Genomic DNA, 19,183 nt, shown 5'->3' on the forward strand with positions numbered 1-19,183 from the left:
CCTTTCTTACCAGTATTTCTGTTATATTATTGATTTTTTTTTTTTAATGGTAAATCTAATGGGAGCTGATCTTAACATTTACATATACTTAACAGTTTTTACATTACTTACAGAAACGTAATCAGCTCATAAATACAAACATAAGAAACTTCAGTTCCTTCTTTCTGCTGCCTTGTCAAGGATACTGCTTGCTAAATTCCAACAGACTGTCACCCCCAGGAAGAGAATTTGGCCCAGAAAATCTTATCTGTTAGCCACCAGAAACAACACAGAAGAATCCAGTATGCTTCTTAGAAAGCAAGTTTCAAACTTCCTGAAGTTCAAAAGTCTGACCTGCTCCAAATGGAAAGAATAAATGCACCTCAAAATATTACTCTAACTCTGAACTCTTAAAAAACATCAAAATATTGTTACACACAATCAAAACAATTTCTCTAGTTTAAAATATGTTACTTTAACCTGTAACTTTTTATAGAGCTAAAGCAGTGTATTGTTTTCAAATTAGTTTAGAAGATATTTTTATTTTCATTTAATAATAGAAATCTTGTTTTACCATGCTTCCCACTCAAAAGATGTAATTAAATGTATCCAACTAAGCTACATATATGAAATGACAGGAAATTCTTTCTCCTTAATCCCAGCTTCACCAAACCCCATTTAATCTTTAAACCTCCTAACAAACTCCACATGGCTTCTGCCTATTTATCTTTTACAATCATTGAAGGATCCTGTAGTTTTCCCCAAATGTCAGTTCTGGATACTTCTTGGAAGATTTTCTGTTCCTCCTTGTCAGGACATTTTCCCTGTGTGACATGCTAATGCCAAATTGCCCATCAGACTGGACACAATCTGCTGCAATGGAGTTTTGGCTACAGAATGAAACACTCCTATAAGCACAAGAATTAGGATGAAACTGATCTCCTATATTTTCTTACAATTCATGTGGTAAATGCTAAATCATAACCTAAACTTTTATTTGCTGCATTCACAATGACTACAATTACAGATGAGAATTTATAAGGCATCTCCATCATGTGGGTACACTGATATTTAATAGCTCTGCCCCTTTTTGCTAGGGCCTTTACAGGGTCTCTTTATTCCTATGCAGCTAGCTATTATCATGAAACTCATAGAAACCTAATACCATTGAGACCTATGACCCTGTCCCAGATGGGCCTGAAAGCAGCCAGCAGGTTCAAGTTGCAGGGAGATGAAGGAGAGAACAGACACATATATAGATGCACCTGCGCAACCCATGGCCATGTAACCTCGTGTTCTTGGAAGTGAGGCCAAATCCTCCCCTGCCTTTAAGAAATTAAACATCCTTTGGTGAAAGTGGATGACTTCTGTACATGTTTTCTACAGGAAACTTAGGTAGCAATAGATCAAACTTTTGTAAGATTTTAAGTTTGTTGGTATGAGGTAATTCTTAGTGAATTATTTTATTTTATTTAATCAAACATTGCTCTTCATATCTATTTGTTTAAATGTCTTTAAAAATTCACTGCAAAATGCAATCAAAAATTCATTTCAATATATATAATTCAAAATAATATATCAATATTAATATGCATTGCACTGAATTTCAAGTATGTCTGATAACTTGGGAAATAATTTAACTCCTTTTTTGGCAATCAGGTGGCTGGAATACTAAAAGGATATAGAGGAATACAGTTATGTTGCCCCACCCAAAGTAAGGCTCAGTAACTGAGCCAAGGAAACAGTACAGGTAGTAGAGGTGCATAAACATGAAGGGCAGGACACTGGCCAGTGAGGAGATACAAGTTGCAATGAAATAGAAAACACAATGACAGAGTTATGGTGAGATAATTGCTAGACTAAATTTTTGGCTTGAAAGTAGTAAAAAAAGTTTGGAACTTTGAGCAAATAAAATTGTCCTTGTTGACCGAATTCACCTGATTTCAGGAAGATAAGAGTTTCCACTGTCCTGGCCAATCATAAACTGTGTCACATCAAAGAAATTACTGACTTAATAATTAATTTCTCTTCCTCCCTGAGTTTGCAGAAATTGACGTTCTGATTAGCTGCACTGTATGTGCATATAAAGATGAGTTTCAGCATACATATAAATACCTGTTTCAATTTTAGATGTCACATTTCTATTATAGAAAAATGACAGAGCTGAATTAAGTTCTACGAAGGCAAAGGATCTGGTGGCCATAATCCCTGACACTTTACACTCTGTCATGTCCAGAGGCAGTGCAGTGCTGACTACTGAAAAATGCTGGAGGTTCATGCAGCAAGAGGCACATCACTTGGTGGGATAGATTTCATTCAGCCCAGTATTTCCATGTATACAGTAACACGATCTGCCAGCATTTTTTAGGGTCAGTACTGTGACAATACTTTCTCTCAGGGCTGCCAAGTGGACTTCATGGCTCTAGGACGTTGGAAATTTTTTTAATCTCAAATTTATGGTCTTGCAACACAGTCCGTTGCAAATAAACGTTTAAAATCTGCTTCACATCTTTCTTGAAGAATATTTATACCAATTGTTAATATAGCTTTGCTATGCCTCTGAAATAACAACTGCATTCAATTTTCTGCTCAGTCACACTAGAGTTAGAATTGCAGCCATATCACATTATACAAATTCTGGCTCCTTTAACCATTGTGTGAGTGGCAACTGCAAGCAAGCTACTGACCTTGTGATTTGAAAGGGTTTACTCATGTGAAAGAGGCTGAAGTACCATTAAACTAAACCTGATGGCAGAGCTCATCTATTCAGTTTGCTGCTGCCCAGGCAATAAGGCTGTGAGAGCAAAGCCTCTTCCCCCACCACTCTTTCTAAGAAAACACTCTGCTTTGATAAGCACACCCTGTCATTTGATGCTGTTGTTGGCAGCACCTGTGAACATTGCTCATACTGTACTGCCTTGAAAAGTTTGCCTTCATGGTAGGATAGCAACAAATTATACAAAGAGGATTTGATTTGAGTATCTCCTTCAGAGGATTTAATAAATTCATGGAGAATTTTATGCTGAATCTGAGTCAAGCTTAAGTTAGTGGTTAAAAAAAACAACACATGGATGTCAAAGTACTCTTCCATCATGAATAAAAAAAAATGGCAAAGTCAAAATTTGGTGGAAATGAATACTTTTAAATTCCCACCTAAGCTTTCTGCTTAATCCTTACCCTTTCATGTCCCCATGGTCACTCCAGCTCTTGACAGATAAGTTCTCAGCAGAGGAGAGAGCAAAGAGCTTGCTGTGACTGGGGTACCTGCACTAACTCAGCTAACTGAACTCTGAGCTAACTCTATGTAGCTCTGGAATGAGCTTCACTGTGTGTCTGTAATGAACCAACAGAATTCCAAATCCATTCCTGGGATGGAAACATTTACTCAACTTCATGAAAGAGAATTGAGAAAGGCTCCTTTAGGAGGTTCTCTACGAGAAGAAGAGATAATTTCTGAGCTTTGACAGCTCCCTCCTCTGATCCTGGAGAGCACATCTGTTCTGATGAATCCCAACCATGTCTATCCAAGATGAGGATGGGCTCAGTGCCAAGAATTTAGTTACCATCCAGCACGAGGAATCTCTCACATGTCACTGCAGAATATTAAAATTTTGTTCCTAGAATTTCACAGCAGTTGCTTCTAACATCTCTGCAACAGAAAGATGAGTTTCACTGTGACTCAGACAGCTTCACTAGAATTTCTTTAGCCAGTCATAAAAGAGCAGAGAGCTAGATCTAAGCTCACCACTCAATCAATAATAGTTGAAGAATTTTAGCTTCAATAGCCTAGAAGCCACCACAGTAGAAAAATACCATCCTCTGACCACTGGGCTAAAGACAGCTCATGATATGGAGTAGCTGAGTAGTTAGTAAATGCATACATAGTAATAGTATTGTCATTTTATCCTCTCATCTCCTGTATGTCTAAACTTTTAACACACAAATCTGTAATGTCTATATGGCTTTGTCTAATGAGTCATAACATGTTTATTCCCAGCCACGTTGCACTGTTTTATCTTTCAAAAGCAGTGTCATTGACATAAAGGAATATAAAAGAGCTTGCAACAGAATGCAGCAAAGCAAAGGCACCCTGTAACATCTAAATTTCTAGATTTTAGGAGGGACCTGGGTAATCCACTAGACAAGACTTCCTTGGAAATTCTAGTCACAGGAGGTGGCTCAGTCCTTTTGAAGGAGACTTTTTTTGAGGTTGGTGATTGTAAAGTATTCCAGTGGTGTCAAATCAACTGCAACTGGACCAGCAAGTCAACTCACCTGGCTGACCTACTAGAAATGCTGATGCATTACAGATTTGTGAGCATCATCCCTCAGAGGTGGGGAAAGATATGGAAAAAACCCAATAAACTGCTGATGTAAGCACAGTTTCAGTAGTGCCAGAGTATGTATGCACTGACCTTCATCTCCTGAACCTCTGCCAGGCAGAGGGTGAAAATGGAATGGCTTGAACTCTGCTGTGAGTAGGTTTGGTGATTTATCTCTGCACAGACTATGAACCTGGTTCTCACATTTACATGAATTATTTTAGTTAATGGATACTTTACACTCCTTCTCAAATGGGAAGAGAACAGAAGAAGAATTTGAGATATAGGCATGCAGAGAAGGGAGATGACATTGTTGCTTTTTATTTCCTTATTCCTTCCTTTGTATTAATCCTAATATTGGTACTGATATGACTCCTCAGTAAGCCAGTTCTACTCAGTGATTCAATGGAGAATTCACCCCCATACAGTCAAATACAGTTTTTTGCTGGCTTAGTGAGCTGAATCCATCACTGAACTGTCAAAAGAACATCGGAACTGGAGCAAGGGAGGCAGTGGAACTAGGTCACATGAGGTCAGAGAAACAGAATGACCCCTTTTGGCAGCACCAATTAATTATATCAGGTCAAACTGTCTCATCTGATTGAAACCTTAGAGAAAAACTGTGGTAAATCTGTAAGTAAACCTTTAGTAGAAACTGTAGCAGCTATTAATTTGAAATGTGACAGAAGGACATTTGAAACAGAAAAACGAAGCTTGAAGGCTTCAATTTAGATATCCTGAAAAATACCCAGCTGGGATTTTCCATGGGAATGGTCAGGTGAAACAAAGAAAGAACAAACCCAGGTGACCTGTTACACAGGTTCACTGAAGCCACCAGTCATCCAGTCTGAGTTCCTTCTCTCTGCCATTCATCAGTAATTAGGTAAGTGTTGTTTTGTGGTACGATTATTGTCCCTTGAGCTGGCTGGAATGCTGCATTCTAACTCGAAGCAGTAGTGTAGCAGTGAAGAGTCCTGTAAAACAATAACAAAACAGAAGAAAGAGAAGAGGCTGTCTGCACAGAAAATGCTGCAGCCTGGAGCACCCTATGTCAGTCAGCATGAGGAGTGCTGGGGCTTTCCCATGCTTTCTTTCTATGTACTTTTCTCTTAATTAACTGTACTTTGAGCCTGAATCCAAATTTAACACAAACTTCCAGTTACTTGTTGCCCTCTGGTGACATCTCGTGGATCACAGCAAGATATCTGCCTTTTAGCAAACCCTGCAAAGCCTTGAGCTGAAAATCTTTGTGAGAAATATGTAGCTGAATAACAATGGAAAACGTTTATCTCAAGGAGTAGCTTAGAAAAAATACATATATTGTGCAAAAGCTGATGAGCAAAACAAGTATTTACTGTGTGAAGATTTACAAGTTTTAAAACAAATTAGCCCTAAATAATAAAGCCTGAATAAAAAGGTCCTTCAAAATGTTTCATTCACTATCAATACACCTGAGGGTTTCAGCTCTCCAGGCTGGTGATTACAATTCTCTACTGAAGTTACAGAACTAATGCCACATCCCACGTGAGAAAGTCAGGAGATGTAACTGAAGAAGAAAAGGTTACACAGAAGAACTTCTTCAGAAAGCCAATTGAAGTGCCATAGCAGAAAACTGCTACACACTCTGAGCAGGAAGCTGAAATTAGTTATGAAGTTCAGCAATGCCTTGGAAATACTGGCTATAACCCTCACTAAGAGGGTCTCCTCATTTCTCCTACTTTTCCCAGGCAGCTGCCCTCACATACGAAGCTTCCAAAAATGTTCTATAGTGTTTACAGCTGTGAAGCAACTTCTAAAAAAATCCTGAGGCACCAGTTTGAAACAGTAGCTCTGTTACAGGAGAAGTGTAAAAACCCTTAATTTATCCAAATGCTAAAGTCTAGCAATAGTCCAAATTTACCTGAGACATAAATAAGTAAATTTTCACCCCTACCAGCTCCTCACTCAGTCCCATGTGTTCTAAGGCTGGGTCTGGGAGTAGTGTGGGAGCTCAGGAGAAGGTTGAACAAGAGGGAAGGAATAAGATGGACGGACGGACAGAAAGACAGCAAGAAAGACAGCAAGAAAGAAAGAAAGACAGCAAGAAAGAAAGCAAGAAAGCTAGAAAGAAAGCAAGAAAGAAAGCAAGAAAGAACTGAACCCTGGTCACTAGGTCCAATCAGAAGAGTGCTACAAGATTGCCTGAGTAACTCAGGAAATAACTATGCTGAATTCAGTAATACATTTTTATGTCATTAAAGTAACTTATCTCTATGATAAAATACGTGTTTCAAAGTTTATTGAAGGATTATCTATCTCAGTGAAAGTTTATGGGGGGTTATTTACCTCTGAGGTGCCAGGTCTAGATATTTGCATAAGCTATGCAGTGTACCACAGGCACTATTAAACACATTTTTTTGTTCTTTGCTAATTAAATAACAGGGAATATTTGTTACATTTTGCTGAAAATCTAACTGTAAATGGAAAGAGGGAAGCCAAACAAAAACCTCTCCTAATGAGGTCTGAAATCTCACTGCATACTAAAATTAACTTTTTTCAATGAAAACAAAGGAGATTTGGCTTGAATTAATGATTTTTTTGTGTCAGGGAACAATGGCAATCCATTAACTGACATTCTGTTAAAATGGACAGAGAAAACACTTCCCTTATGTGAGCACTTCAGCTGCACACCAAAAAGGAGGAGATCTCTAGAAACCTGTGGACCTGTTTCAGGTGGTGTGAGTTTTGGGGGTTTTGTAGCCAAAATATCCTAACCCAAGCCAGGTGATCCCCAGGTGAAAGTGTTAATGTGAGTGTTTAAAGAGTGTCCCCTTTGAAGATGCACTTGAGCTATTGTCTGCATGGGGTACCTAATCAAAGGTGCTTCATGGATAGTTTGGATCACTACAATTATGTCAGTTTCAAAAGTATTTTTGTAGAAAATCAATGTCACAGTGCTAGAACTGCAGTTAGAATTAAGTAAGGAAAAAGGGATCAATCAGTCTTTGTAGCACTTTGTGATTACCATGAGCCAGGACAGAGAATCAGGTCCACAGTTTCCTTGCAATTTATGCACATTATTTTTCTTTGCTTAGTAGTGGTTCAAATTTTTTTCTTGAATCACTCCTTGAAACAATGTTTTGCAATTCCTGCATTCCATGCTCATCTTTGACTTCTACAAGGAAGGGGCAGGAAGTGGGGAAAAGAGCCTTTCCATAATTTTCTAAAATTCTATCAACACTTTTGTTACTCACCAGCACATTATATATGTTTATAAATTACAAGTGTCTGACTCAGGGCAGTACTTCCTATTGCTGAATATAAATTTAAACATCTAAGACTAGGCACAAAGGGACTGCCATCCTCACTGTGTGTTTATTGCTTTATTGTGTAAACAGAAAGATTTAATAGCACTATTAAAAGTGATATGAAATGTGGTTATCGATTTTTTAGCAGAAATAAAGTGTGAATATGAGATTGTCTTAATGAAACAGAACTACTCCAACTCTACCTGCATCTTAGCTGATGAGCTTAGCTGATGTTGTATAGGGGTCTAGATATGAACCAGGCTCATTGTTGATATAACCTAGGAATAGTTGTTCTGGATCAGAGGGAAGATCCATCTGAGTGTTCTGCCTTCAGACAGGGTGATTGTAGGTGTCTGGAAACAACTGCAAGGAAAGCAGCGAGCATCGAGCAGCGCTTTCCCAGAATAAAGTCCTAGCAATCACCATGCTTCCTGACTCAACTGTAGTATCCCTAAATTGAAATTTGTCCTTAATAGATTTTTCTCCCCCCCAGTTTCTTATATACATAAATCACTGGTCTCTTGTAGCAAAACATTTGTTTGCTGTATAGAGACCCTGTCTTCCATAATGCCCCTTTAGTTCTCTGTTATGAGAGAGAGGGAAATATCATTCCTCCTCTCTTTTCTCATGCATTTGTGATGTACAGACCTTAGGTAATGCTGAGAAAGGCCACAGGTGCTTTGCAAGGGCAACTGTTTTGCAACATGGCTGCACGAAGCCTCCCTTAGCTGATTAGAACAGATGGACTGGCAGGGCTGCTATGTTTAACTCTGGGAAAATTGCCCTACTGCAGCAAAATCTCTTAGAGAAGTTCCATCCTTCTCTTTGCACAGTTCAAAACTGATGTTGGCATTGTCTGCACACACAGATCCTCACATCAGTCTAGAGAGTTTAAGTCAAGGTATTAAAAAACAAAAAACAAACCAACCAGCGGTATAAATAGAGACTTCAATTGTTCATCCCGTCCTGGGACCAGCATACTTTGTCAAAGTGGTTCCAGCCTACCAGCTGGAAACTGTCCATTACCAGGACTGGTAAGGAAGAAATCGGCATTTTCTTTACCACAGTCTACAAAACAGAGTTTCATGTTATAGGCCTACAAGATTTATTTGACATTTTAACCTATAAATACATGAGGTTTTCACCAGTAAAAGCACAGGCATTTTCTCAGTGGTCATTGCCACAGCTTACATTTCGAACAAAAGAACATGTAGTATTGCATGTGAATAGGCAAACTTTGTTTCTCTTCCTAAGGACCAAGCTCTCTTACTTGTTAAACAATGGCTTGCAGAGGACAGCAAGGCAGCTGAAGGCCACACTGAATGCTACACTCTGGAAAGCTTGGGACACTGTAGAATTTAATTAGTTTTTTAAAGGCACCTTTCTTGAACATCATCATGTCTTCAGGCAGCCTGGAAAGAACTCTGGCATTTGCACGAGACTCCTTCTTGTCAGTGGCTGCTGCTTTGGGGTTGCATTGCTCCAGATTACCAGTCATTGGCACACTGGTGCAGCTAAGGGAACGTGCTGTCTTTTTCTTGCCTTGAACAGATAAATAACTGAATAAAAAAGAGGTTAACTTATGTTTGGTAACATCTTGGACATCTTCTGGAAAACAGTCATCCAGAGGATCCTCTTGACCTTTTACCTGCTGACTAATCACACATGTACTGGGATTTACTGGTAATTTCTTAGGCTGAACTACTGTTTTTCTGGAAGGTGTTTTGTATTTCCCTCCATCTAAATAAAGCAGAGGAGCATTACTAACGGCATCAGAAGTAGCCCCATCACCAGAACTGATGTAGTGTGACCCATAATTCTGGCTAATGATTTGGGCTGCAGTGTGTTGAATGATGTTCCAGTCCTGCAGAATATCTTCCCTGGTTGTGAACTGAGACGTCACAGTAAAGCGAATGATGAACTTGTCATGGATGGTTGCTGGAATGAGGAAGAGCCTGCCAGAACTGCTTAGCTCTTTCAGGAGTTTTTCTGTCAGCCAATTGGGACCCTGTTTTAAATATGAATAATAATAAAAAAAATTATAGTTAGAATTTCCAGTAACATCCAAACATACCTAAGAATTGAAATCACAAATTCTTACATGGAAGTATATTCACAGTTATTAATGTCTGGGGAGAGATCAGCTGTGGTCAGTTCATTCCAAAGAGATATGCAAAAGGACAAGTCTTTACCTTTAGGCGAAATACAACCAGTCCAAGATGTCTCTTGGCAGGAATTTCAAAGAGTGGGTCACTTTTAACCAAGGATTCAAAGAATTTGGCTGTTTCAGTACCCTGTAATTAAGGATAAAAAAAAAAGTTATGTCACAAACACACTATAAGATGCTAAACTGGGTAGTTAAAAGGAATTCCTTTCCTTACTAAAACACATCATTCCAATGCATGAATAAGAGCAAACAGAAAAATTACATCAAAGCTAAGAATTTTAAAGTCTGTCTCTGTTTACCCAAACCCTTGACAATGAATATGAGTAATTGGCCTGTACAGAGGGATTTTCTAGAAGGAGGTTTGCAAACAGAATGTGGCTTCTCACATTAGAGTCATTTTGCAGCAACCATTAATCCACAATGTGACCCCACATATTTACACTCCATCAGGGACTTAAGCCTGTACATTTTCATAGTGCTGGGTTCAGCTATTCATCACAGCCTGCTTCCCACTTGACCTCAAAGAAAGCTTCTCCAGATTATGGCTCAGCAGAAGGCAGTGACTGACCAAGTCCCTTTCTATTGTCCAGTGCTGTCAAGAAGGGGGCTGGAAATGTTTTGTCTGCACAGTCACTCTTCACAGATTATTTTAGAATAAAACCAGCACACATTTAGAATTCACATGCAAGCTTTGTGTGTGAGAGGATTCCTCTTACTCATCTCTGCATCTCTGAGCTCACTAATCTCACCTGCCAAGAGCTGAACATAACACATTGGTAATTCACACACCTGTCGGACATGAGCTTGAAGCTTTTTCACCCCAAATGAGCGAAGCACAAACCACAGCTTCAAAGAACGAAATCGACGACTCAGTGGAATTTGCCAGTGCTGTGAAAACACAACAGTGCATCAGTGAGTGCAGAAACAGCAGAAAGGAGAGTTCTCCTTCCACTGCCACATCTCTTGCTTCAGACTTAGGTCAGAAACCTCTCTTGAGATGAATAGTGACATATAACTGAAAATCTGCGAAGCCAAGGACACAGCCATCAAAGAAACAATGTGTCCCCATATTTTCCAACTATTTTCAAAAAGAAGGTTTTGGTTATTCCCCTTAATTTATGGCTTAGATATGTTCAGAATTTTAAAGTAAGTACCAGCTTATAACAACAATTTTTGTATTTAAGATGTGGCCATTTACACTTTAAGACTGACTTGTGCTCACTTCAGCTCATGTAATTTCCTGAACATTTTCCCAAATCAACTATAAACAGCAAGATTTTATACTGGGGTAGACAGTTCCAGACAAAGTAACACCTGCTCCAAGGAAAAGAGTGAGAAAACGTGTAAAGGAATGTTTCAGGGAGGCTGCACAATCATGTGCAGGATCCAATTTAACCACAAGAGGGACTCAATGTCTTTTTTTCCATCCCTCCCTCTCTCCACTTGAGTGAAAAGCACTATTGATTTCAAGAAAACAATTATCTTTTCAGGCCTAGGGTGAGATCATAGCAGAAATAATTGGCAGTGAATATTTCTTTGTATTACTGTACTGAAATCTGCTGTAAAATGTATCTGCAGTGAAATGCCTCTTAGCTCTCCTATGAATACCTTAATCTGAAGAAAAAATGTAATTCATTCTCCTGCTGTTTAAGAGCATGGCTTTTCCATTGCTTACTCCTTTCTCTCACTTGTTACATATCAGAGATGCAAGAAATCCAGACAAAATAGCATCAAGTAGGAATTATTTCAGCAACACAATACACAGAAATGACCCTTTGCATGAGAAAGGCAAGGCTGGATCTCCATCTGTTTAAAAATCTTAAGTACTTCGATCTGAAATCAATTTTATAATTAACCTTCATAACCAGGGCTTACAATTACTTTGCTATTTTCTCTGCAGTAGGACCACAGTATAATTTGGTTTATGTAGTAAGACCAGCTATAAGATAAGCATACTCCAGAATGTGATACAAATTTCACAGTCTGAAAATTTTATAGGCAATATAAAATATCAACTTAATAACTTACCATGAAGTCAATTGCAGCTCCTGAATTGGCATGTCTGAGGTAGACAGGGTTAACGCTGAAGGTTTGATGTAACTTGTATTTATCTTTAACCCTATTGATTGCAGAAGGAAATAGATTAAGCAAAATAAGTGCACAGAAAGTCTTTGCAATTTGCATGTTATCCTTTTGGTGGTGTTTGTGCTTTGAGTATACTCACCAAAATCCAGTGCAGTCAAAGTGGACCATCATCCATTTAGAAGGATTAAATGTAAAGGAATCTGCATATTCAATTCCATCCAAAAACAATCGAAATTCAGGACATACAAATGCTGTTCCTGCATATGCAGCATCAATATGAAGCCAGAGTCCCTCAGCATCACCTGTTGGAATTGAGATTGTTATGTAAGGGATATAGGGAATCAAAGTGCATGCAATCTCTCCTCTCTGCAAACCAGGTGCAGTGTTTTGGAGAAGGCAGACAAACAATTGACAACTTAGTTTTATTCTAAAGGCGTTGAACCATAATGCCAAAATATAGGATAAAGGTGGAGTCTGTAACAAAATTCACTATTCTATATTTCATGTGAGTGAGTCTTTTTAACATTTGATTCCTTTCACCTGCCCTTTCCCCAGTACCCCTCAGTTGCACAAAGCCAAAATAAAGACATAGTGGCAAGTGAAAAAGGACCCAGAATCAGAAGCCACAATCTGACCCATAAGAGAAAGCTCCTCAGGTCCTCAGCAGCTACTGGTCAGAATTTATGCTGGAATAGAATTTGCAACCTTGTCAATTTTACCTATGAAATTGGTTGATCCAGAGGATGTCCTACCAGAATCTACCTTCAAAACTCCTTTGCTAGATTAAATATTAATATATCCATCCTACAACAGTACCACACAGTCTGTATTTCCTGAATAACCACATTAAAGATTTATCAGTTGGCAAATTTCATCCATCTTGAATAGAACATATTTTAGCATCTTAATCTAAATTTTACAGAAATCACTGCAGTCTTGTACTGACTTTAGCCACCTCTGAGACATGTCTGAAAACCTCAGCTCTCCTTGGTTTTGGCATGAAAAAGTCTAAGAGGATCTTCTAGATACTTTCATAGATCAAAATCAGGGAAAAAAAACACACTTACAAACTGGACCCAGTTCTGAGAGATTGTCAAAAGCACAGACACCAGTTGTACCCAAAGTTGCACAAACCTAGAATAAAACAAACCTGTTATAATGGAAACCAAATCCATTATACATGGATGCAAGCACATCCATGTATAATACATAATACATGGATACAAGCACTTTAAAAGTGGGCAGTTTATTGCAGATAGTCAAAATATTAAAATTTTTAATTTAATAAAATAGAAATTCTTGTATATATTTGAACCTTCAGCTAATGTATTTTAACACAACAAGAAAAAATTAAATGTAATTTCATGTTGACATTATGAATATAACACAATGTCAATACCCCCAACCAGAAAGTTGAACATACAAAGACTGGCACTAGGCCTCTCTTTCTGTCTTCTGCAATGGCTTTCTTCAAAGTTTCACCTCTGAGGGAAAAGTTCTCATCCACAGGCAGAAATTTTATCTTCACAAGAGAAATCAAGCCAGCCTTTTCTACAGAGGAATGTGCCTTTAAAATAAGAAAAGCAGTAAGAACAAGCTCTGAGGCTGAACAGCTGCAGTAAGTTATGGCTTTATGAAAGACAGTGGTGGCAAGAAATACATAGATAATGACCTTATTGTAATCCATATTAATACAAGTCTGAAAGCATCTTCTTTGTGAGTAACTATAAGAAATAGTATACAGTAATTCCAAAGAATGCTTCATTTACTTGGGTACTGGTTTCTGAAATACAATAATAGGCATCCTCATCTTGTGTTTGGAGGAGCATTTATCAAAACTCAGCTCTTAAAGGAGCCTCTAGAAATGAATCAACTTCCATTTATTCCCTCCTCCCTGCCATAAGAAGATACATCCCCTCAAGTGTGTTTACTTCTTGATAGAGCAAAACACCTTACAAGATAAAGTCCCTTTAGTTATACTAAGAGAGAATGAGCATGGGTGTCTCTCCCGTGGCAGTTTTCCCTGGGGAATATAATTGCTCAGTTCAGGATGCCAAGGACAGAACAAGTTTGCTGGCAAAAGCCAACAGTGGAGCCACAACCAGGAGCAGCATTTAGGTAACAATGCCTTGAGCATGCCTGTCTCTGAGGGGAAGGAGGCTGGGAAGAAACACAAGATGAAGTAGCATGAGATCAGCATCTAGTTTCTGGAGTGAAGCTTTTTGAAAAACAGGAAGTGCAGAAATCAGTCACGTGAAACAATCTCTTGAGGACTGCCGAGACCCTAAAAACCTCGCCTCAAACTGATTTAGCTTCCCCATGTGCAGAAAGCGGCAGTAGGGGAACCGGTCCATGCTTGTGAGGCATTTCTGTGTTGTTATACAGAAATGTGACTTCACATGGCAAAGGCTGAGTGAGACAACAGAAGCAATTTGTTTTCCTTGGAATCATAAGAACCTACTTGATCAGATGCATAAGCAATGAGGCGAGAATTGAGCGAGGACTCATCAGTGTCTGGCTCAGAAAGCTTCATCTCCAGAATTTTGTTCTTCCTTGCTGCCAGCAGTGCAACCAAGGTTGATTCACTCACGGTGCTCTGCAAAGACATTGCTCATTTACTGCAACTGCTACTTCATTGCTATTTAGCCAGGGATCTGCTGAAATCAGTGAAGTTCCCAGCTGCCCATCCCCTCTTTTATTCCTACTCCTGCTTTTCTCTGATGCAGTGGAGAGTCATTAGCTGATGAGCAGCTCTCTGAGCCAGCAACACAAAACAAAGCTTTTTAATTGCTGTATACTTTAACATGCAGCACCAAGTTCTGGGGAGTAAACAAACCACATTTTCCTTTTGTTCTACCGATAAAACATAGTATTTCCCATAAAATTACAAACATGATCAAAGCCTCTTATAATAACAAAGACACAGCAGTGATTCCAGAGAACTCTTGTTTACGCCTTCCAGAAGGAGGTAACAGTCCAGGCCTTGATCTTGCACCTCTCAGAGACAAAATGTACACATGAGAAAAATGAAAAATAATTTTTTTGTGTGCCTAAGGATTGTGGCAGAAGGACAGTGACAAAGATTCCTTCTCTAATTATGTAAGAATCACTTTAGTGCAAAATTTGGTGACATGAAACAGACTGAAGACATGAAATCATACTCATCCTTAAAAAGACCACAAGAATACCTGCTGTTTGTCAGCACTAAAAGCAATAGCAGTTTCTATTCTATAATCTTCCACATTAAATACTAAAATTTGGGAAAATAATGCCAAATTGGGATCCAGACCCACATAGAAAACTTTGTTAGTTTTGCCTCTAGGAAAACTATCGCCCAGGAAGAAATTCTCTTGAAAACAAAACGTTGATGAGGCCATCTCTAATCTCCCCCACCTGTAATACTCCTCCACCCACACTGTCAGGATGGTGGTGCAGGAATTTATCTGGAAGGCCCAGCATTTTAGCCAACCAATCCATCACATTCATTTCCAGTTCTGTACAGGCTGGGCTGGAGGCCTAGAAAAAATTTGAAAAGGAAAATCAGGCTGTAATTCACCCTGGACACTGTTCCCTTGTCCAACCGAGAGCTAAGAGAGACAATGAGCTAATCTGATAGAGCTACATGGAGACCACACCCACCAATTTCTTATAGGTTTGTGAACTTTTACTTTCTTACACAGAGACACACATCTTAAAATCTGGGCAACTTTGGCACTGGGGAAAACACTGGCTTCAGAAACTACTGCGGTGGGCACAATCATAAGCAAGTAGTGTTCTGTAGCTGCTGCAGGAAGATACAAAATGCGCAGATATTCTGGCCCAGGCCACCAAACAATTATTTTCAGAAGAGGAAAAATAGGAAGTATGGTCTCTCAAAGGAGCAGGAGAACTGGAATGGAGCCCAGTTTAGCCTGCAGTCATAGATGTGGCTGCTCTATTGCTTACACTGTTTGTGTAACAGTCTTGGCACTAAGACTAGATGACAAGAAACAATGCTCACAGTGGGATATGCAAAGAACTTGAAAACAGATATTTCTAGTATATTTTCTTCATTCACCTCTTACTACTAGGTAATGCCTGTTCTTATATGTTCGTTTAGTTTTGGTTTTTCTAAGTGACAATTTTCATTTCTGCAACAACACACAGTTGGTTAAAATAAATAATTATACTGACTCAGAGAGCAAGAAAGAATGACTATGACCCGCTCTTCCATATTACACACAGGAGAGGAATGTCTAAAATAGCCCTAAAAATTTACCCATGTGAATCCCAAGCAGTTAATTGCATCAGCCAACATATCTCCAAGGAGTGAAGGCCAGGAAGTTAGAGCTGGAAAGTAGGCATGCATGTGTGGACTTTGCCAATGGACTACCTAGGAACAGAATTATGCAGAAGTTAAGTCTGAAAATGTAACAAAACTTTGCATGAGATGTAGTGGTTAGTATCTGTTTAAAGTGAGAGAAAAGGATTACAGCCAAATAATAATATATAATATAGTGCTATAACTATACATCTGCCAGCAGAGAGCTGCAGAGATAATATCAACAGGGGAGCAGCACTAGCAGATGATAACACTGCACTATTAACAGATAAATTGCAAGTAACAGCAAAAGTATTTATCTGGATTAAACATACAGACAAAGATTAAGAACAGGAAAGAATGTTGTGACATGTTTGAAAGACCAGAATCAGAAAGATTTATCAAAATATTTATCTTTATGAAGGGGATCCTTGCAACAAAGTTGCTCATTTTGTCAAACAACTTGCTTTCAGCTACACACAGCAATTTACAACTATATAAACCCTTCCATACACCTGAAGGAGCTTGTGTGTGGGACACCAGTGAAGTACATGTAATCTCATTGCCTCTCCTACATCAGATCAAGTTTCTGCAAGCATATAAAAAAATTTGACAATAGACTTTGAAAAAGCTTCTTACATAAAGCATGTCATTTGGTAATATGAATTCCCTTAGCAGAATCTGCAGTATTTTATGTTCAAGAGGAACACTTTTACATTCAAAGCACAGGAGACAAGTCTTATATGTACATGAAGTTGGGCAAGAGTTGTTTCACCTTGCTGTGCTGAATTTCCACATCCCTGAAATTAAGATTATATAGTTCAGCAGGTTGAGACATTGTGAAGCTAATGTTTTTCTCATACTGGTGCATTTGTTTCCCTATAAGCAAATATGAGTTATATACAAAGTAATTAAAAAATACACTCACAATCTAACCCCTAAAATTATAGTTAGGAACACAACTGTGGACATAACATCCACAAGATTTATGCTACATTTTTGTGTACATTACTTATTTAGAACAATGTTCTGCAGAACTTATGCATTCCCAGGATTTGGTGTTCATCCCAGGTAGAAACAGCTTTTTCCTGTCATTATTATACTTTCTTACCCCTGGCATAATAATCTTCTCTATATCTCCAAAGATGCTGTCCCAGCTGTCTGGGTCCATTGGGGCAGAGTCTGGCAGCTGGGCTCTCATGTAACCTGGCTGTACATCAGGAGTCACCCGTCTCTCTCTCACATTGCTCAGGTACTGGCAAATATAATCCACCATCTCTTTCCCTAGAAGAGGCAAACCAGTATTTTCAGTTTCAATTAATGGAAACACTAAATAGCAATACCAGCACTCCACACAAGCTATCCTTAGCATTGGACAGAGGTTCCAATAGCACTGGAATACTGCTCCCAGCTCCTCCCTCCTACACCCTACTTGTCCCCATCTAATAATGTTCTAAAAGAGCTTTTTCAGGGTTTTGTCATCACTGACTAGTTCAAATGTACCTTTAAAACACAATCATGGTAAAAGTACAGTTTGGTTACTGAAAATTTAGATTTTCTTACCTACAGATTTACTGAAACTGCATTTCACAGGAATTAAATTTTCATAATGTCCTACACTTCTTTGTCATTATAGCAAACCTCCTTTTGCATCCTCTGAAATCAGCTGCATAGCTCCATACCTTTTCTTCACTTTTTAAGGCAATCTCCTGCAGCCCTGGAACCAAAGGTGGCTCTCCATCTCCAGAACTGTCCAAATACCACTGCGGTGTCAGCCAGTGAAGAGATACTGTGCATAACCCCTCAGCACAAGTTTATTCTGAGTTACAGTTTTGCAGCTTTCCCACAGCAGCTTTGATGTAAGACCAAAAAAGATGTTACCCACAGACTCTAAATCCATTAATTTAAACTCAACCCCGGGACACATTTTTGTGTCAGCCTCAGCAGTTCCAAGTCTCAAGGAGAAGTGCACAAATAAGGAGTATATAGCCCATCCCAATTTTGGGTATCACTCGCAGCCCTACAACAGTTGATCTCCACGAGCAAATGTTGCCTGCTTGCAAGAGCCACAGATCACTCACCTCTCTGTCTGTACTCCTCGGGCTCCATACCGGTTCCTTAGGAGTGCTTTTCTTCAAACCTGGGCCACAACCTTTTGGGAGCTGTGGTCAGCTTGGTCTGGTGCCCTGCCAGCTGCTTCCCCCTTTATAGCTCCCTTTATCTCTCAGACTCACACATTCTGGCAAAGGTTTAACAGGCAGGTTATTGGTGAGTGTTTATCTAACTCCTCCCAACTGAGGATTTTTACAATCTCTCATGTTCTCATCTGTGCTCTTTTGATGTGTAAGATAGTGTATCACTAAGAGGAGCTGCCTCTGCACTTTCCCATTTTCAATCAGTCTTTCAGAAGTCTCACAGTAATCCATGCCTTGAATACAAGGCACATTAACATGAGACTTGTGCGAGACAAAAAGCTCAAGGGCTTTCAAAACCAAACAAAATGTAGATGTTACACCAGCACAACCAGCTACAGTGCTAGCAGTAGCCATGAAAACCAGTACCAGCACAGAACAAGTTTGACATGGGAGGCTGAGACTTTTCCTAAGAATTATTTAGAGAACTCTTTTTTTTCCCCAAAAAAGAGTATACTTACATCCCCACACGTCTTTAGTCCTTATGCTGTCAGTCCCATGCTGCTGGAAGGAAAGGCTTCACAGCTATTTCCAGTTCCAGAACTACAATGTGAAGCAGTACACTGTGGATTTCCTTTTTGTGGGTTTCCTGCCCTTCAGATCAGAGCAGGTTACACTAAGCAGGGCTGCTCCTCCATGAGTATCACCCTAGACCACTGAGCTGGGAAAATGTACCTTTTCCCTCACTGTGCTTTCTTTTCTCCATATGATATGCATAAGCACGGGGATTTAGTCTTGTCTCTCCAGAATTTCTCCAATCCACCTGGATTGTTCTCATTTTGAAAGAACAACCTCACAGACTGCCTCTTGTTCCAGTTTTAGGACCTGAAACAAATCCTGACCTCTCTTTG

At 39.1% G+C, this 19,183-nt stretch overlaps 1 protein-coding gene across 2 annotated transcripts; it reads right to left on the reverse strand.

Annotated features, from left to right (window-relative positions):
• Positions 1-5,195: 5,195 nt before the first annotated feature.
• Positions 5,196-18,320, reverse strand: HDC (histidine decarboxylase). Of its 2 annotated transcripts, XM_086849910.1 has the most exons (13): positions 18,222-18,320; positions 17,252-17,424; positions 16,099-16,212; positions 15,234-15,356; positions 14,302-14,436; positions 13,264-13,407; positions 12,908-12,974; positions 11,980-12,142; positions 11,784-11,874; positions 10,545-10,643; positions 9,781-9,882; positions 8,859-9,596; positions 5,196-5,275 (listed from the first exon to the last, which is right to left on the reverse strand). In XM_086849910.1, the coding sequence occupies exons 1-12, from the start codon at positions 18,247-18,249 to the stop codon at positions 8,862-8,864; spliced, it is 1,974 nt and encodes a 657-aa protein (XP_086706036.1). In that variant the 5' UTR covers positions 18,250-18,320; the 3' UTR covers positions 5,196-5,275; positions 8,859-8,861. The 2 variants fall into 2 exon arrangements, with proteins under 2 accessions (XP_086706036.1, XP_023789716.2); XM_023933948.2 differs by lacking the exon at positions 5,196-5,275 and having other exon boundaries at positions 8,670-9,596.
• Between the last annotated feature and the right edge of the window lie 863 nt (positions 18,321-19,183).

Source organism: Cyanistes caeruleus, chromosome 13, assembly GCF_971803275.1.
Source record: "Cyanistes caeruleus chromosome 13, bCyaCae1.hap1.1, whole genome shotgun sequence".
In the NCBI taxonomy this organism is placed as follows: domain Eukaryota; kingdom Metazoa; phylum Chordata; class Aves; order Passeriformes; family Paridae; genus Cyanistes; species Cyanistes caeruleus.

Coding starts and splice junctions, on each gene's coding strand:
- HDC (XM_086849910.1), bottom strand. CDS start 18,249: ATGGAGCCCGAGGAGTACAGACAGAGAG. Junction 14,437..15,233: donor TGGGTGGAGGAGTATTACAG/GTGGGGGAGATT, acceptor ATGTCTTTGCAG/AGCACCGTGAGTGAATCAAC. Junction 10,644..11,783: donor GAGCTGCAATTGACTTCATG/GTAAGTTATTAA, acceptor GTGTTTTCACAG/CACTGGCAAATTCCACTGAG.